The following is a 15,358-nucleotide window of genomic DNA, read 5'->3' on the forward strand; positions in this document are numbered from 1 at the left end:
AGGAAGTGACGCAAGAAGGGCCTGTGCACCAATGGGTGTAGCGGGGCTGGGTGACTGACGTGTGGTGGTGTGGGCGGAACTTCCGGTCGGGCCCGCAGACATGGACGACAGGGAGTACAGCCTTTTTATTCACAAAGTGCTGGAGTAACTCAGCAGGTCAGGCAGCATCTCGGGAGAGAAGGAATGGGTGACGTCTCGGGTCGAGACTCTTCTTCAGACTACAGCCTGACGGCCGGGCAGCGCGCCGTCAAACACAAGTACCCGCCCGTCACCAAGAAGTACGAGTGTGAGTGTGAGTGGGGCGGGTAGGGTAGGGTAGGGTAGTGCATGGCGGGTAGGGTAGGGTAGTGCATGGCGGGTAGGGTAGGGTAGTGCATGGCGGGTAGGGTAGGGTAGTGCATGGCGGGTAGGGTAGGGTAGGGTAGTGCATGGCGGGTAGGGTAGGGTAGGGTAGTGCATGGCGGGGGGTGCTCGGGGCTGGGATCCCGCCTGGTTACCAGGCCCTGCTGTGTGGCCTGTGGCCGTCCCCAGGGCCGGGGCGACCTTCTAGAGCAGCGCTGAAACAACAGGCCCTTCGGCCCACACAGACAGTAGAGTCGGTGCCGACCAGCGATCCCCGCGCACTAACACTATCCTGAACGCACTAGGGACAATGTACATACAAGCTTTACCGAGGCCAATTAACCTACAAACCTACTACACGTCTTAGACTTTATCCTGATCGCACTAGGCTAGGGACGATACATACAAGCTTTACCGAGGCCAATTAACCTACAAACCTACTACACGTCTTAGACTGTCTTTTTTTTTAAGATGTGGGAGGAAACTGGACCAACCCGGAGGAAACCCACGCGGTCACAGGGAGAACATGCGAACTTCACACAGACAGTACCCGTTGTCAGGATTGAGCCTGGGTCAGCAACTCTACCCGCTGCATCATTGTGATTTGGAGTTAAAGGAGAGGTGCTAAGTAAAAGGTCAGCCATGATCCTACTGAAGAGTGGAACAAGGGCTTTACAAAAAAAAAAAAATTCAGAGGCTATTTTAAATGTGCAAGTAGCACAGAAAGAGAACACTGTCATCTCACTGATGGAGATCACCATGTAAGGAAGGAGGTGCACTCCACTACACTCTACTTCATCACCAGTGGGAGCAGATGCTCTCCATTTATTTTGGCTAAATCCATAGTGGTTTTAAATGCCTCTTTCTCCGCCACCATCACCTTGTCCTTCTCTGGTGGCAAAAGACTCCATTCTTCTCATCGCCAGAGATGTTATGTCTCTTCTGTGCGCTCTTCAAAGCCTTTGCATCTTTCATAAAATGTGTGGCTCAGAACTGAGCAATGGTTGATTCACTGTTGTGTAAAAGTTCATTATATCTTCCTGAATCTTGCACCAATGCCTCTGCGTATAAAATCTTTAAACTTTTTTTGACCACTTTAAGCTTCCCATCAATAGTTGCACGTATGTCCTCACACATGTGTCGAAAGGAACTGCAGATGGCGTGTTTTACACCGAAGACAGTCACAAAATGCTAGAGTAACGCAGCGGGACAGGCAGCATCTCTGGAGAGTTCTCTCCCCAGAGATATCGCCAGTCCCGCTGAGTTAATCTAGCATTTTGAATCTATCCTCACACTTATACTTATACCTTTTTAGAATTGTGCCATCCTCACATTCTTAACATTAAAACATTATACAGAGCTTTCCTCAGGAATCGTTTTTGGAATTCTGAAATCAGCATTATAACCAGATGATCAGTTTTGGATCTGTTGATTAACGGATATATATTGACCCTAGTGCATTCTCTGCCACAGAAGGCAGTGGAGGCCAATTCACTGGATGTATTCAAGAGAGAGTTGGATATAGCTCTTGGGGCTAACGGAATCAAGGGAAATGGGGAGAAAGCCGGAACGGGGTACTGATTCTGGAATGATCAGCCATGATCATATTGAATGACGGTGCTGGCTCGAAGGGCCAAATGGCCTACTCCTGCACCTATTTTCTGTCTCATAGAAACATAGAAAATAGGTGCAGGAGTAGGCCATTCGGCCCTTCGAGCCTGCACCGCCATTCAATATGATCATGGCTGATCATCCAGCTCAGTAGCCTGTACCTGCCTTCTCTCCATACCCCCTGATCCCTTTAGCAAAAAGGGCCACATCTAACTCCCTCTTAAATATAGCCAATGAACTGGCCTCAACTACCTTCTGTGGCAGAGAATTCCACAGACTCACCACTCTCTGTGTGAAGAAATGTTTTCTCATCTCGGTCCTAAAAGACTTCCTCCTTATCCTTAAGCTGTGACCCCTGGTTCTGGACTCCCCCAACATCGGGAACAATCTTCCCGCATCTAGCCTCTCCAACCCCTTAAGAATTTTATATGTTTCTATAAGATCCCTCCTCAGTCTTCTAAATTCCAGCGAGTACAAGCCCAGTCTATCCAGTCTTTCCTCATATGCAAGTCCCGCCATCCCAGGGATTAATCTGGTGAACCTTCTCTGTACTCCCTCTAAGGCAAGAACGTCTTTCCTCAGGTTAGGAGACCAAAACTGCACACAATACTCCAGGTGCGGTCTCACCAAGGCCCTGTACAACTGCAGCAGAACCTCCCTGTTCCTAAACTAAAATCCTCTTGCTATGAATGCCAACATACCATTCGCTTTCTTCACTGCCTGCTGCACCTGCATGCTTGCTTTCAATGACTGGTGCACCATGACACCCAGGTCACGTTGCATCTCCCCTTCTCCCAATCGGTCACCATTCAGGTAATACTCTGCTTTCCTGTTCTTGCCGCCAAAGTGGATAACCTCACATTTATCCACATTATATTGCATCTGCCATGCATTTGCCCACTTGCCTAATCTATCCAAGTCACTCTGCAGCCTCCTAGCATCCTCCCCGCAGCTAACACTGCCACCCAGCTTCGTGTCATCCGCAAACTTAGAGATGTTGCATTCAATTCCCTCGTCCAAATCATTAATATACACTGTAAATAACTGGGGTCCCCGCACTGAGCCTTGCGGTACCCCACTAGTCACTGCCTGCCATTCCGAAAAGGACCCGTTTATTCCTACTCTTTGCTTCCTGTCCGCCAACCAATTTTCTATCCACCTCAAAACTGAACCCTCAATACCGTGTGCTTTAAGTTTGTACACCAATCTCCTATGTGGGACCTTGTCGAAGGCCTTCTGAAAGTCCAGATATAACACATCGACTGGTTCTCCCTTATCCACTCTACTAGTTACATCCTCCTTATCCACTCTACTAGTTACATCCTAGTAGAAAGTCTCTATGTTATTGCGCTTTTAAAATCGCCACTGATTTTTTTAAATGTTTGTAAATTCATCTTGCCTGTTCCATTATCCAGTAAGTTAATGGCTGATATTTTACTTAAACCTCTTTTCTTTATTAAGCCCATATTGTTTAATTTGGTTACTATCTATAAACCTGTATTGAATATATTCGGTGCTGAACAGTGCAGTAGGACAGTGAAATCCAATGGGTCATCCCCTCTGTGTGAAGACTTTCTCCTTGTGTGTGACTCTGATCCCCTCTGTTGTAGCCCCCACCCCACACCACACACCCCCCACCCCCCACCCCCCAGCCCCCAGAAAAGACCTTCACATCCACCCCTTCAATGAAATTACTGCTCATTCATATGTTCAAGAGCCGAATTATCTTACAATGTCTGTCATTAAGATTTCAGTTAAACGAGCATGGACAATAACCTGTGCTTCCCTACCCTTAGTTGGGTCAGGTTTCAATCAGTGCTTTTAACATTTGTGAAAAAGAGAGCTTCAAAGATAATTAGTTTTGTGGTGAACTTTATCTTCCCATGAAAAGCACAAGTGACTCTAATTGCGAACTTAGGGTTTAAGATCCCAGACAATGGAAAAACGTTGTGTCTGCTAATGCTTCTGTGAAGTGCCGTGAAATATTTCTGCTTTGTTGACGTTGTTGAAAAATAATGAGGTAGACAGCGTTCTCGATCCACGATACTTGGTGTGACTCTGGGTAGGAAAGTGCAATCTCTGTCCTCTGGACAATTTTTATAAATCGATATAATGTGGAGCAATTCACAACATCAATAATTGAACAGGTTCCTGTACCCTTTCGGTGCTAAGGAATAAAACAGTCCACAGTTTATATTTTGCAGTGATATTTTTAGATGTTTCATGACTGGTAACTTAATGACATTGATATTGATTTCTCAATTCTGTTTTCTCCTCTTTAGATTTGGACCACACTGCTGATGTTCAGTAAGTTCTCAAAATGTTTATTGTAAAGTGAACTGAAAGAGGTGCTAACACATTTCAAATGTTTTAGCAGAGGAGTTTGTATACTATGTAATTAATGAATTACAGAATTAAAGCTTGCATTTATTGCAAAATGTTTCATTTATGTTGTATCATCTTTGTATCTGTCCAGTGCAGAACATGTTGAAACCTGTGTGGCCTTTGAATAATCATCTAAGCATTATTTTTAATTAACGTGTCACTTCACAACCAAGGCTTACTTATTAAAATTTCTACTGGTCATTCGCACAAAAATAATCCTCCATATCACTAAGATTTCATTTAGTTAGGCATGTAAAGTATTTCATGCTTTTCCAATTGAGTTACAAACATTGACCTTCCAATTAGAATCTGGGCTGCCAAACTTGGACCATATCTAGAAAAAATATTTGGAACTATATTAATAACAAAATGCTTGCAGCTGTTACTTGTTGAATGAATTTAGATACGTCACACAAGCAGATTGGAGGACATTAATGTGCTTTAGGTTTTTAATGTGGAGTTTAATATATTGTGACAATATTTAAAGTTTAAAGTTCCACAAAAGTTTACCATTTTCATACCAGAAATGGCGAAATTGAGAGGATGGCTCAATATTCTTGAGATATTAGAGGAATGAGACGTACTAATTGAACCATGCGCAATCCTTAAGCAGCTTGTGATGGGTAGATGTGAAATTGGCTATTTCGTGGTGGGGGTATCAGTAGACAAGGGTCACCTTACAAAGTAAGGGACCAATCATTTAGCTGTGGAATGAAAAAGGATTTTTGCATCCTACAGGCTGTGGAGGCTGAGTCACTGAGTATGCTCAAGGCAGTCATGATATATATTTGGATGTCAAGAGAGAGTGCAGCAAAGTGGTGCTGAAGCAAAAGATCAATAATCTATTAAAATGCAAAGCTATCAAAATGGACCAATATTCCTGTTCCTGTGTATGCCAAAGTTATGGTAGGGAAATCAGAAAATTATGTGAAATTTGATCATGTTACCAATGCAATAATGGCGCAATGGGGAACATGGTTCAATGGCACTTTATTGTCACATGTACCGAGCTGCAATGAAATTTATTTTTGCACACAGTTCAGTACAAGTATTACTATACATAAGCACATCTTAGGTACCACACAAGTGTATAGAAATAGTACACAATCAGTATACAAGAATCAGTATACAATAGTACACAATTAGTATACAACAGTATACAATGATTAGCGCCTGTTTCAAGTGGCAATAATGAGCTGGTACGTGAATTGTAAATGATAGAAATGGCCACATTTTTTAAATTATGTTAATATTTCAATTTGAGACCGCTCTTCACAACCAAGCCATTTGATGAAAGCTAGCTTGTATTGTTTCCTTTGTAAATCCCGTTCCAGTAAAGCCCAGCACATCCTCAGACATGGGGTCCAAAACTGCTCACAATATTCCAAATGTGGCCCCTCCAGTGATTTATAAAGTCTCAGCTTAATGCATATTCGCGGCTAAGAGAATGTGTAAACTATACTTGCTGCATATTACTTGGCAAGAGAATTAACTCTCAGTTCAAGGCCCTGAACGGTTCCCCTTTGTTTTCCAGGTTACATTCATGGGGGGATACACTAGAAGAGGCTTTTGAACAGGCTGTAATGGCCATGTTTGGCTATATGACAGACATAGAAACCGTGCAGCCCTCAACAACACTTGAAGTGAAGGCTGAAGGTTGTCTTGCCACTGTAATAAATACATCATGTTTGATTTAATTGTATTTATAGATTCTCAACCAACTATGACCGTTTCTGTTATCCTTTATGTGAGCTTACTTGTGTCGCAGGGTCATTTGTTAATCAGCTGCTTGGGGTATATGTGCTCGGTTTTGTAAGCATCAAGTCCTGTGATACTGGGAGGCTGCAGGGCATCAGTTTAAAATGTTTGTGCTATTCTAAGTGACTGCGTGATCTTCGTTTTTCTTTGCCAGTTACCAGACTCCATTCAGAACAGCCAACTGTTCACCACAACTACCCCATGTCTCCTAGCATCCGGCCAATTTTGGATACACTTTGCCAGCTTACCCTAGATCCCATGGGCTCTAACCTTTTGCTCAGCCTACCTTGCGGAACCTTATCAAAGGCTTTGCTGATGTTCATGTAGACTGCACCGACTTCAACAAGATGGTAGCAACATGTAAGAGACAACAACCATAAGGCTATTGAACACTATGAATTCCAACTAAATTACAAACTGATTGATTGCACTACGGATTTCAGGCTTTGTTTTATTTTTGCACAATTTTTTTTGTTGTTATTTATTGGACATTTTATTTTATGTTTGTTTATTATATTATCAATTGAGTATAGTGTTCACAAACCTGTTGTGCTGATGTAAGTAAAAAGTTCATTGTTCCATTTCGGTATCTATGACAATAAAATACTCTTGATACGCCACTACAAAATGCTCTTGACACGCTACTACCTACAAACTGCATTTTCCAGCCTGTTGCTGAAAGAAACCCAACTGTAATTGTGGAAAATGGTTTAAGTACATAGCTTCAAACTTTAGTTTTTGCTGTGTTATGTGTGCCGTGAAACTACTGCTGATTTACCTGTCCTGCAAGATGCAAACCTGCAAGAGTAAAACATTCCATGGACTTCATAAGTTCGTAAGTGATAGGGGCAGAATTAGGCCATTCGGCCCATCAAGACTACTCCGCCATTCTATCATGACTGATCTATTTCTCCCTCCTAACCCCATTCTCCTGCCTTCTTCCTGTAACCCCTGACATCCGTACTAATCAAGAATATATCTATTTCTGCCTTAAAAATATCCATTGACTTGGCCTCCACAGCCTTCTGTGGCAATGAATTCCACAGATTTACCACCCATTGACTAAAGAAATTCCTCCTCATCCCCTTCCTAAAGGAACATCGTTTAATTCTGAGACTATGACCTCTGGTCCTACTCTCCCACTAGTGGAAACATCCTCTCCACATCCACTCTATCCAGGCCTTTCACTATTCGGTAAGTTTCAATGAGGTCCCCCCCTCATTCTTCTACATTTGAGTGAGTACAGGCCCAGTGCCATTAAACACTCATCATATGTTAACCCACTCATTCCAGGGATCATTCTGGAGTCCATTCAATGAGTTTGTGTTTTGCTGTGATCTCCCAGGTGATGCTGATCACCAAAAGGCACTCTATTCTGTTGCTCAGTCAGTTGCAGGAATGCTTGCATGATTAATATAAAACAGTAATTCTACCCTAACTAACCTTTCTGTTTTCTTTCAGGACATGACATGTTATCTCTACTCTATAATTTCATGGCTGAATGGCTGTATCAGTTCAGTGCAGAAATGTTTTTTATTCCAAGGGTCAGTAACTTTTAAAATAAGTTGTGCATGAACTGATATAGTAGTAACATAAAATGAATTGTTTGTGCTACCATAGCTATGTTGCAGAAAATCTGAACCAGCTCTCTGAAAGGTGTTATGAATTTTAAGCAGTCCTGCAAATTTATACATTCCTACGTTAAATGTACATGAAATGAGTCCAGTGAAGGGTTTGAGACTTTTGAATCCCAGATTAAGCTTGCAGAGAAAGTGGAAACCTATTTAGCTCAGAGTGGATTATTAATTGGCAACAGTGCACCGGTCAATTAGATGGAGTGGGTGCAGAGCATATGAACCAGAGAATAACCCAATCATCCCCATTCAGAGTGCAAAGCAATATTTAAAAACCAAAAACACACGTTTTGAAAGAAATCAATACTTTTATCAAGACTTATTTTAACTTTAAAATTTGGTTGAGACAAGTTTTCTGCGAACAAAGATAGTCATACTAGTATGAAGGGCCCCTCTAGAATAGTGAAAGACCAGGATAGAGGAGATGTGGAGAGGATGTTTCCACTAGTGGGAGAGTCCAGGACTGGAGGTCATAGCCTCAGAATTAAAGGACTTCCTTTTAGGAAGGAGATGAGGAGGAATTTCTTTAGTCAGCGGATGGTGAATCTGTAGAATTCTTTGCCACACCTGGCTGTGGAGGCCAAGTCAGTGGATATTTTTAAGGCAGAGATGGATAGATTCTTGATTAGTACGGGTGTCGGAGGTTATGTGGAGAAGGCAGGAGAATGGGGTTAGGAGAGAGAGATAGATCAGCCATGATTGAATGGCAGAGTAGACATGATGGGCCAAATGGACCAATTCTACTCCTATCACTTATGGCCTTATGACCTCTTTTATCCTCCCCCCTCTTGAAAGCTTCAAGTGTGAGTAATCTCAGTCTTGAACCTATATCTTATCACACAAAAATACCTGGATATAAGGAACTGCAGATCTTGGTTTACAAATCAAAGGCACAAAGTGCTAGAGTAATTTGGCAGTATCTCTAGAGAACATGGATCAACAATGTTTCTGATTGGGGCCCTTCTATACATGTTTGGATGGGATGACCCATTTAAAGTTCGCCCATTTGTTGTCATTAGAAAGTTTACCAATTGCAGTTGTTGTTCATAGTTGCTGTTGTAACGTTTCTTTGTTTCTCTTTCAGGAGATGAAAGTGATTCACTTGGACAGAACTAATTATACAATTCGATCAATAGGGTAAGTCTACTTTCTCAGAACAGTTGGAATACCAACCAGTCTAGAGAATTAGCAATATTTGAGTCCAGTTGGCATTATTAATATATATATATATATATCATAGACACAAAATGCTGGAGTAAGTCAGCAGGACAGGCAACATCTCTGGATAGAAGGAATGGGTGACGTTTCGGGTTGAGACCCTTTGTCACCATTTTCCTTCTATCTATTTGCCCCTTGATGGCCTCCCCAATGCATAAGTAAATAGGGATGAAATCTTATGGGTGAATTGAAAAATAATTTGGAAGATGTGAGAAGTTTCAGAGGTTATTTTGTACTGTGGTGATTTTGAAGTTGTGAAAATTGACAATCAATGCCAATGGGGTTGTGTACTTAAATTCTAATGTGTAAATTATTATTCCCTTTGGTGATGAGAATAAGTGTATATTTATTGCAAGTTATTCCGATGCGTCCACTGAACTGAGTGAGATCCATTTGCTGGGTACACTTGTTCAATGAAAATACGACCTTGTATCCTGTCTCCAAACAACACTTACGCCTACTTTCAATAGGCACTTTAAACGAAAGGGAACTTTGTGCAAAAATTATTGTCTGGTGTCTCATATTTTATATTTTTAAATGTACTCTCAAATCTAACCATTTTTTTCTACTCGTAAGGTGGGGTGAAGAATTTGATCTGGCCAAACATCCACAGGTAAGGTGTGAAGTTGGAATTGTTAGTCGCCATCTCTTGTGGCTTTAGAAATTGCTATGTTCAAAGCCCAGAATCATCGCCAACAATTATTTTGTTGTCTTGTTTACACTCACAGGGCACTGAAGTGAAAGCCATCACATATTCAGCTATGCAGATTCACGAGGATGAATCTCCTCACATTTTTGTCATCATTGATATTTGACTTTTTATTTCTGTTTGCATTTTTGACTACTCTAAACTATGTACAAAGTATATCTTTTTAATTATTGTTTGTGATGGTACCAGCACCCTCTAAAAGTTAAAAACGACATTGATGAACAGCAGCCAGTGTGAACAGTTAGAGGTGTACTGACACTTTGTTTTGTACACTAAAAGCACTGAGTATTTTGGTATTGGTAATAATGTGCTAAATAACTGCGAAGAAAATGTTCTCTAATTTATTAAAAGAAATTCCTATACTGAACCGGAGAAATAAATCTGAATGTTTACAAACCTCGGTACCAGATGATTGGAACAATGAGGTGGTACATTAGAAATGAGTGTGCTGTGCTGAATGGTATGTTCCCATCTACTTGGAATAACTCTTATTTAGTAGATTGATCTACCATTAATGATGTACCTTTGAATTTCACATTTCTTTTACTTAATTCTCACTTTTCTGGAACATTTCTTTTGTCTTTGGGAAGGTTACTAATCCACATGTTTGGCTTGCAGACTGAATGTGGAAGTTGTGGTTACTGGTGAAGTTTTTTAATACTGGTGAAATTCTTTCATAGGGCATTATTTTTTTAATATGTATATATCAGACATGAAGCCTCTTGGAAGTGAAATATACCTGACAGATAAATGTGAACGCAGCAAGGCTGAACTTGTCACAGATGCTGTTGGTGGAGTGTTGAATGATGTGGTGTCTCTAAGAATTAATGACATTGAGGATTTACGATGAAATTTGAATACCAATCAAGTGTAAAGCCGGGAGGGAAACCATGAAGTCAACACTGAAAGTTCCCTAGTGGTAATGCACAACGATCTTTTACTCTACAAATAAATTATTTGGAAAATTGAGTGTCTTTGCTGGAAATTTGAAATTACAGAAAGATCACAAAGGACAGACAATGTTTGGACAATGCCAGTCTGAAGATGGGTCCCGACCCAAAACATCATCCGTCCTCCGTTATAGTACAGACACTGGGCTGAAGGGCCTGTTCCTGTGCTGTATGGTTCTATGAAATGCCTCGTCTCTTGGCTTGGCTGGAACTAGCAAAGCCTTTTATTGGCATACATGCTCTTGTAGCTCCATGTCCATGCAAAGCAAACTTCTTCCCATCTGTAAATTATCCCCGGTGAAAAGTGTTACAATCTGTCTCTATATCAATCCACGTTTGAGGGGAATATCAAAAGTATCTTAAGTGCAAGTTGATTTCCTCTTGACCAAGCCCAAAGTACTGGAGGAACTCAGCGGGTCAGACTGCATCTGTGGAAGGAATGGACTGACGATGTTTTGGGTCGAGACCCATCTCCAGATTTGTCCCTTCCCTCCACAGATGAGCCTGACCTGCTGAGCTCCTCCTGCACTTTTCTTTGCTCCAGATTCCAATATCTGCAGTTTAGTGTCTCTCTGCTTTCCTCCTGCCTTGATCATGCTGGAGCATTGATTGCCAATACTCAACTCAATCCCAGTAAACAAGGACCCACATCACCTTTAGTTCATCTGCATCTGCAGCCTCAAGCTTCCAAGCGATTTAAGTCTCTCGTTTTCACTAGTTATTTGCCGCTTATGGGGAACTTCTGCTGTTGGCTGTGGCTTCAGCTTCACCTACACACTGTAAAGACTTGACTTTTACAGTCAAATGTATCTTGATTGTGAATTATTTGAAATATTCTTAATTTTTACTCTGATCAAGTTTTTAAGTACAATAAAGTTATCACAATATGTCTTTCGTTCATAAACTATTGCGAATGTACTGTGTCTGGTTTGTCACTCTTGCCAATATTAACATAACGGGCGGCACGGTGTCGCAGCGGTAGAGTTGCTGCCTTACAGCACCAGGGACCTGGGTTCGATCCTGACTACGGGTGCTGTCTGTACGGAGTTTGTACGTCCTCCCCGTGACCTGCGTGGGTTTTCTCCAGGATCTCCAGTTTCGTCCCACACACCAAAGACGTACAGGTTTGTAAGTTAATTGGCTTGGTACAAATGTAAATTGTCCCTAGTGTGAATGATAGTGTACGTGTGCAGGGATCGCTGGTCAGCGCGGATTCTGTGGGCTTAAAGGCCTGTCTCCACACTGCATCTCTAAAAAGCTAAAAATATACTAGTGTTTCACAGTTAACAGATTACCTTACAGGGGACTGAGACAACTGTAGGAAAACTTGTTTTACCGTGAATGGAAGCTTTCTGATGCTCTTACCCTGCACACTGGATGTATCAAGGGATATGGGGAGAAGGCAGGAACGGGGTACTGATTGTGGATGATCAGCCATGATCACAGTGAATGGTGGTGCTGGCGAAGGGCCGAATGGCCTCCTCCTGTACCTATTGTCTACTGTCTGTCTCACACTCATTCTCTCAAAGGATGCTGTAGCATTCCCGCCACCATTTGACTGGTGTTGGGTATCAGAGGTCTAGCCAAGTCCATTAGTATGGAAACCAGCCCACAGTCCAGATACTTTTGATGAATTCCCCAGCAGCTCCACAGTGAAGTGTGTTCCGTTGTAATTTGTACAGGGAATGGACCAATGAAACACTCGCTGCAGCTTGACAGGCCCATGAACACAATACCACAAAAATATAATAATGCAATAAACTAATCGGTAAACATAACAGTGCAAAAGCAAAGTCTGTAGTGCAACCACAGACACAGTCTGTGTTAGATCACAGTTGCTGAGGTCAGTGTTGTGCAGCGTTCAACAGCCTTGTGGTTGTTGGGAAGAAGCTGTTCTTGAACCTGGAGGTCACGGTTTTCAGGCTCCTGTACCTTCTTCCCGATGGTAGCAACGAGATGAGAGCGTGGCCAGGGTGGTCACAGTGGGTCAGTGAGAGTGTGGCCAGGGTGGTGTGGGTCAGTGAGACTGTGGCCTGGGTGGTGTGGGTCTGGCTGCCTTTTTGAGGCAGCGCCTCCTGTAGATCCCTTCGATGGGGAGGTCAGTACCCGTGATGGACCTTCGATGGTGGGGAGGTCAGTACCCGTGATGGACCGGGCAGTGTGGGGTGGGGAGGTCAGTACCTGTGATGGACCGGGCAGTGTGGGGTGGGGAGGTCAGTACCTGTGATGGACCTTCGATGGTGGGGAGGTCAGTAACCGGGCAGTGTGGGGTGGGGAGGTCAGTACCTGTGTCCACCACTCTCTGTAGTCCCCTTCATTCCTGGGCATTTTCTGCATATTATTGAATGAAAGAAAATATTTGTGCTGCCATATGAAACCAGATACAAGGCATATTTATCATATACGTATCACAATTCTCTCTAAACTTTCATATTGTTCATTTTTACCGCAGGACCAAAATTAAATTGTCAATAAGATGTCCTTCCATTGCCCTGCCTGCAGGTGGAAGTAACAAACAGTGTATGCGCTTCCATGAAGAGTGCAGACACAGACAGCTGATGCTGGAAACTGGAGCAAACACACAATGCTGGAGGAACTCAGCCGGTCAGGCAGCCTATGTGGAGACAGAGAGTCGACATTGTGGGTCAATAGCCTGCATTAGTCCTGTTCTTCCAGCAGTTTGTTAACTACACCACAGTGATTGTTGGAACATCATTAATTCAGCTCCTTAAATGGCACAACGATTACAACAACAATACTACAATTAGCGATGGTTGCTACATTGGAAATTATGCATAAATTGTTTTGTATTTTTGCACTGGATGGATACAGAAAGTGACCTTGATGCATAATCAGAGTGTTGACAGCGAGCTAAAGATACGAGTAACGGTTATTGAACAAATATGGTCAATCAGGATAACTTTTAAGGAAGATTGCGAATGGCAGGGTCTCTGAGGTCGAAGCACAAGCAGCAGCAATGTTCCGAATGATGGAGGTTAGACAACCGGAGGCACATGCAGGGACAGTTTCTACCAGCTGCATACCATACCATACCATAGAACTTTATTTATCCCAGGAGGGAAATTGGTCTGCCAACAAGTCATAAAACACAACAAGATGCACGAAACATGAAATTAATCTGACGAGTGGAAAGTCCAGGATTGGGGATGTGTAAGGATTGGGGGGGGGGGGGGGGGGGGGAGAGGGGAGGGGGGTTAGAGGGGGGGGGAGAGGGAGAGGGGGAAGAGTCAGTCAGCCTACCCAATGACAAGGGGGGGAGGGGGAGGGGGAGGGGAGTCAGTCTACCCAACGGGAGGGGGGGAGTCAGTCTACCCAATGACAGGGGGGGGGGGAGGGGGAGTCAGTCTACCCAACGACAGGGGGGGGGAGGGGGAGTCAGTCTACCCAACGACAGGGGGGGGGAGGGGGGAGTCAGTCTACCCAACGACAGGGGGGGGGGGGAGGGGGGGGAGTCAGTCTACCCAACGGGAGGGGGGGGGAGTCAGTCTACCCAACGACAGGGGGGGGGGAGGGGGAGTCAGTCTACCCAACGACAGGGGGGGGAGGGGGGAGTCAGTCTACCCAACGGGAGGGGGGGGAGTCAGTCTACCCAACGACAGGGGGGGGGGGAGGGGGAGTCAGTCTACCCAACGGGAGGGGGGGGAGTCAGTCTACCCAACGGGGAGGGGGGGGGGGGGAGGGGGGAGTCAGTCTACCCAACGGGAGGGAGGGGGGGAGTCAGTCTACCCAACGACAGGGGGGGGGGAGGGGGGAGTCAGTCTACCCAACGACAGGGAGGGGGGAGTCAGTCTACCCAACGGGAGGGGGGGGAGTCAGTCTACCCAACGACAGGGGGGGGAGGGGGGAGTCAGTCTACCCAACGACAGGGAGGGGGGAGTCAGTCTACCCAACGGGAGGGGGGGGAGTCAGTCTACCCAACGACAGGGGGGGGGGAGGGGGGGAGTCAGTCTACCCAACGACAGGGGGGGGGAGGGGGGAGTCAGTCTACCCAACGGGAGGGGGGGGGGAGTCAGTCTACCCAACGGGAGGGGGGGAGTCGGGGGGAGGGGGAGTCAGTCCTACCCAACGACAGGGGGGGGAGGGGGGAGTCAGTCTACCCAACGGGAGGGGGGGGGGAGTCAGTCTACCCACGGGAGGGGGGGGGGGGGGGGGGGGGGAGTCAGTCTACCCAACGACAGGGGGGGGGAGGAGGGGAGTCAGTCTACCCAACGGGAGGGGGGGGGAGTCAGTCTACCCAACGGGAGGGGGGGAGTCAGTCTACCCAACGGGAGGGGGGGGGAGTCAGTCTACCCAACGGGAGGGGGGGGGGAGTCAGTCTACCCAACGGGAGGGGGGGGAGTCAGTCTACCCAACGACAGGGGGGGGAGGGGGGAGCAGTCTACCCAACGGGAGGGGGGGGGAGTCAGTCTACCCAACGGGAGGGAGGGGGGTGTCAGTCTACCCAACGGGAGGGGGGGAGTCAGTCTAGTCCCAACCAACGACAGGGGGGGAGGGGGGGAGTCAGTCTACCCAACGACATGGGGGGGGGGGGAGGGGGAGTCAGTCTTCTACCCAACGACAGGGGGGGGGAGGGGTCAGTCTACCCAACGACAGGGGGGGGAGGGGTCAGTCTACCCAACGACAGGGGGGGGAGGGGTCAGTCTACCCAACGACAGGGGGGGGGAGGGGTCAGTCTACCCAACGACAGGGGGGGGGAGGGGTCAGTCTACCCAACGACGACGGGGGGGGGG

The 15,358-nt window shown here is 45.2% G+C and overlaps 1 protein-coding gene across 4 annotated transcripts; it reads left to right on the forward strand.

The window, feature by feature from the left end:
* The first annotated feature begins 78 nt into the window (after positions 1-78).
* zbtb8os (zinc finger and BTB domain containing 8 opposite strand) lies at positions 79-11,483 on the forward strand. 4 transcript variants are annotated; one of them, XM_078423205.1, is made up of 7 exons: positions 79-292; positions 4,236-4,260; positions 5,873-5,994; positions 7,558-7,640; positions 8,815-8,867; positions 9,525-9,561; positions 9,677-11,483. In XM_078423205.1, the coding sequence occupies exons 1-7, from the start codon at positions 184-186 to the stop codon at positions 9,761-9,763; spliced, it is 516 nt and encodes a 171-aa protein (XP_078279331.1). In that variant the 5' UTR covers positions 79-183; the 3' UTR covers positions 9,764-11,483. The 4 variants fall into 4 exon arrangements, with proteins under 4 accessions (XP_078279331.1, XP_078279332.1, XP_078279334.1 ...); XM_078423206.1 differs by having other exon boundaries at positions 79-286; XM_078423208.1 differs by having other exon boundaries at positions 179-278.
* The last annotated feature ends 3,875 nt before the right edge of the window (positions 11,484-15,358 follow it).

Source organism: Rhinoraja longicauda, chromosome 27 (assembly GCF_053455715.1).
Source record: "Rhinoraja longicauda isolate Sanriku21f chromosome 27, sRhiLon1.1, whole genome shotgun sequence".
In the NCBI taxonomy this organism is placed as follows: Eukaryota; Metazoa; Chordata; class Chondrichthyes; order Rajiformes; family Arhynchobatidae; genus Rhinoraja; species Rhinoraja longicauda.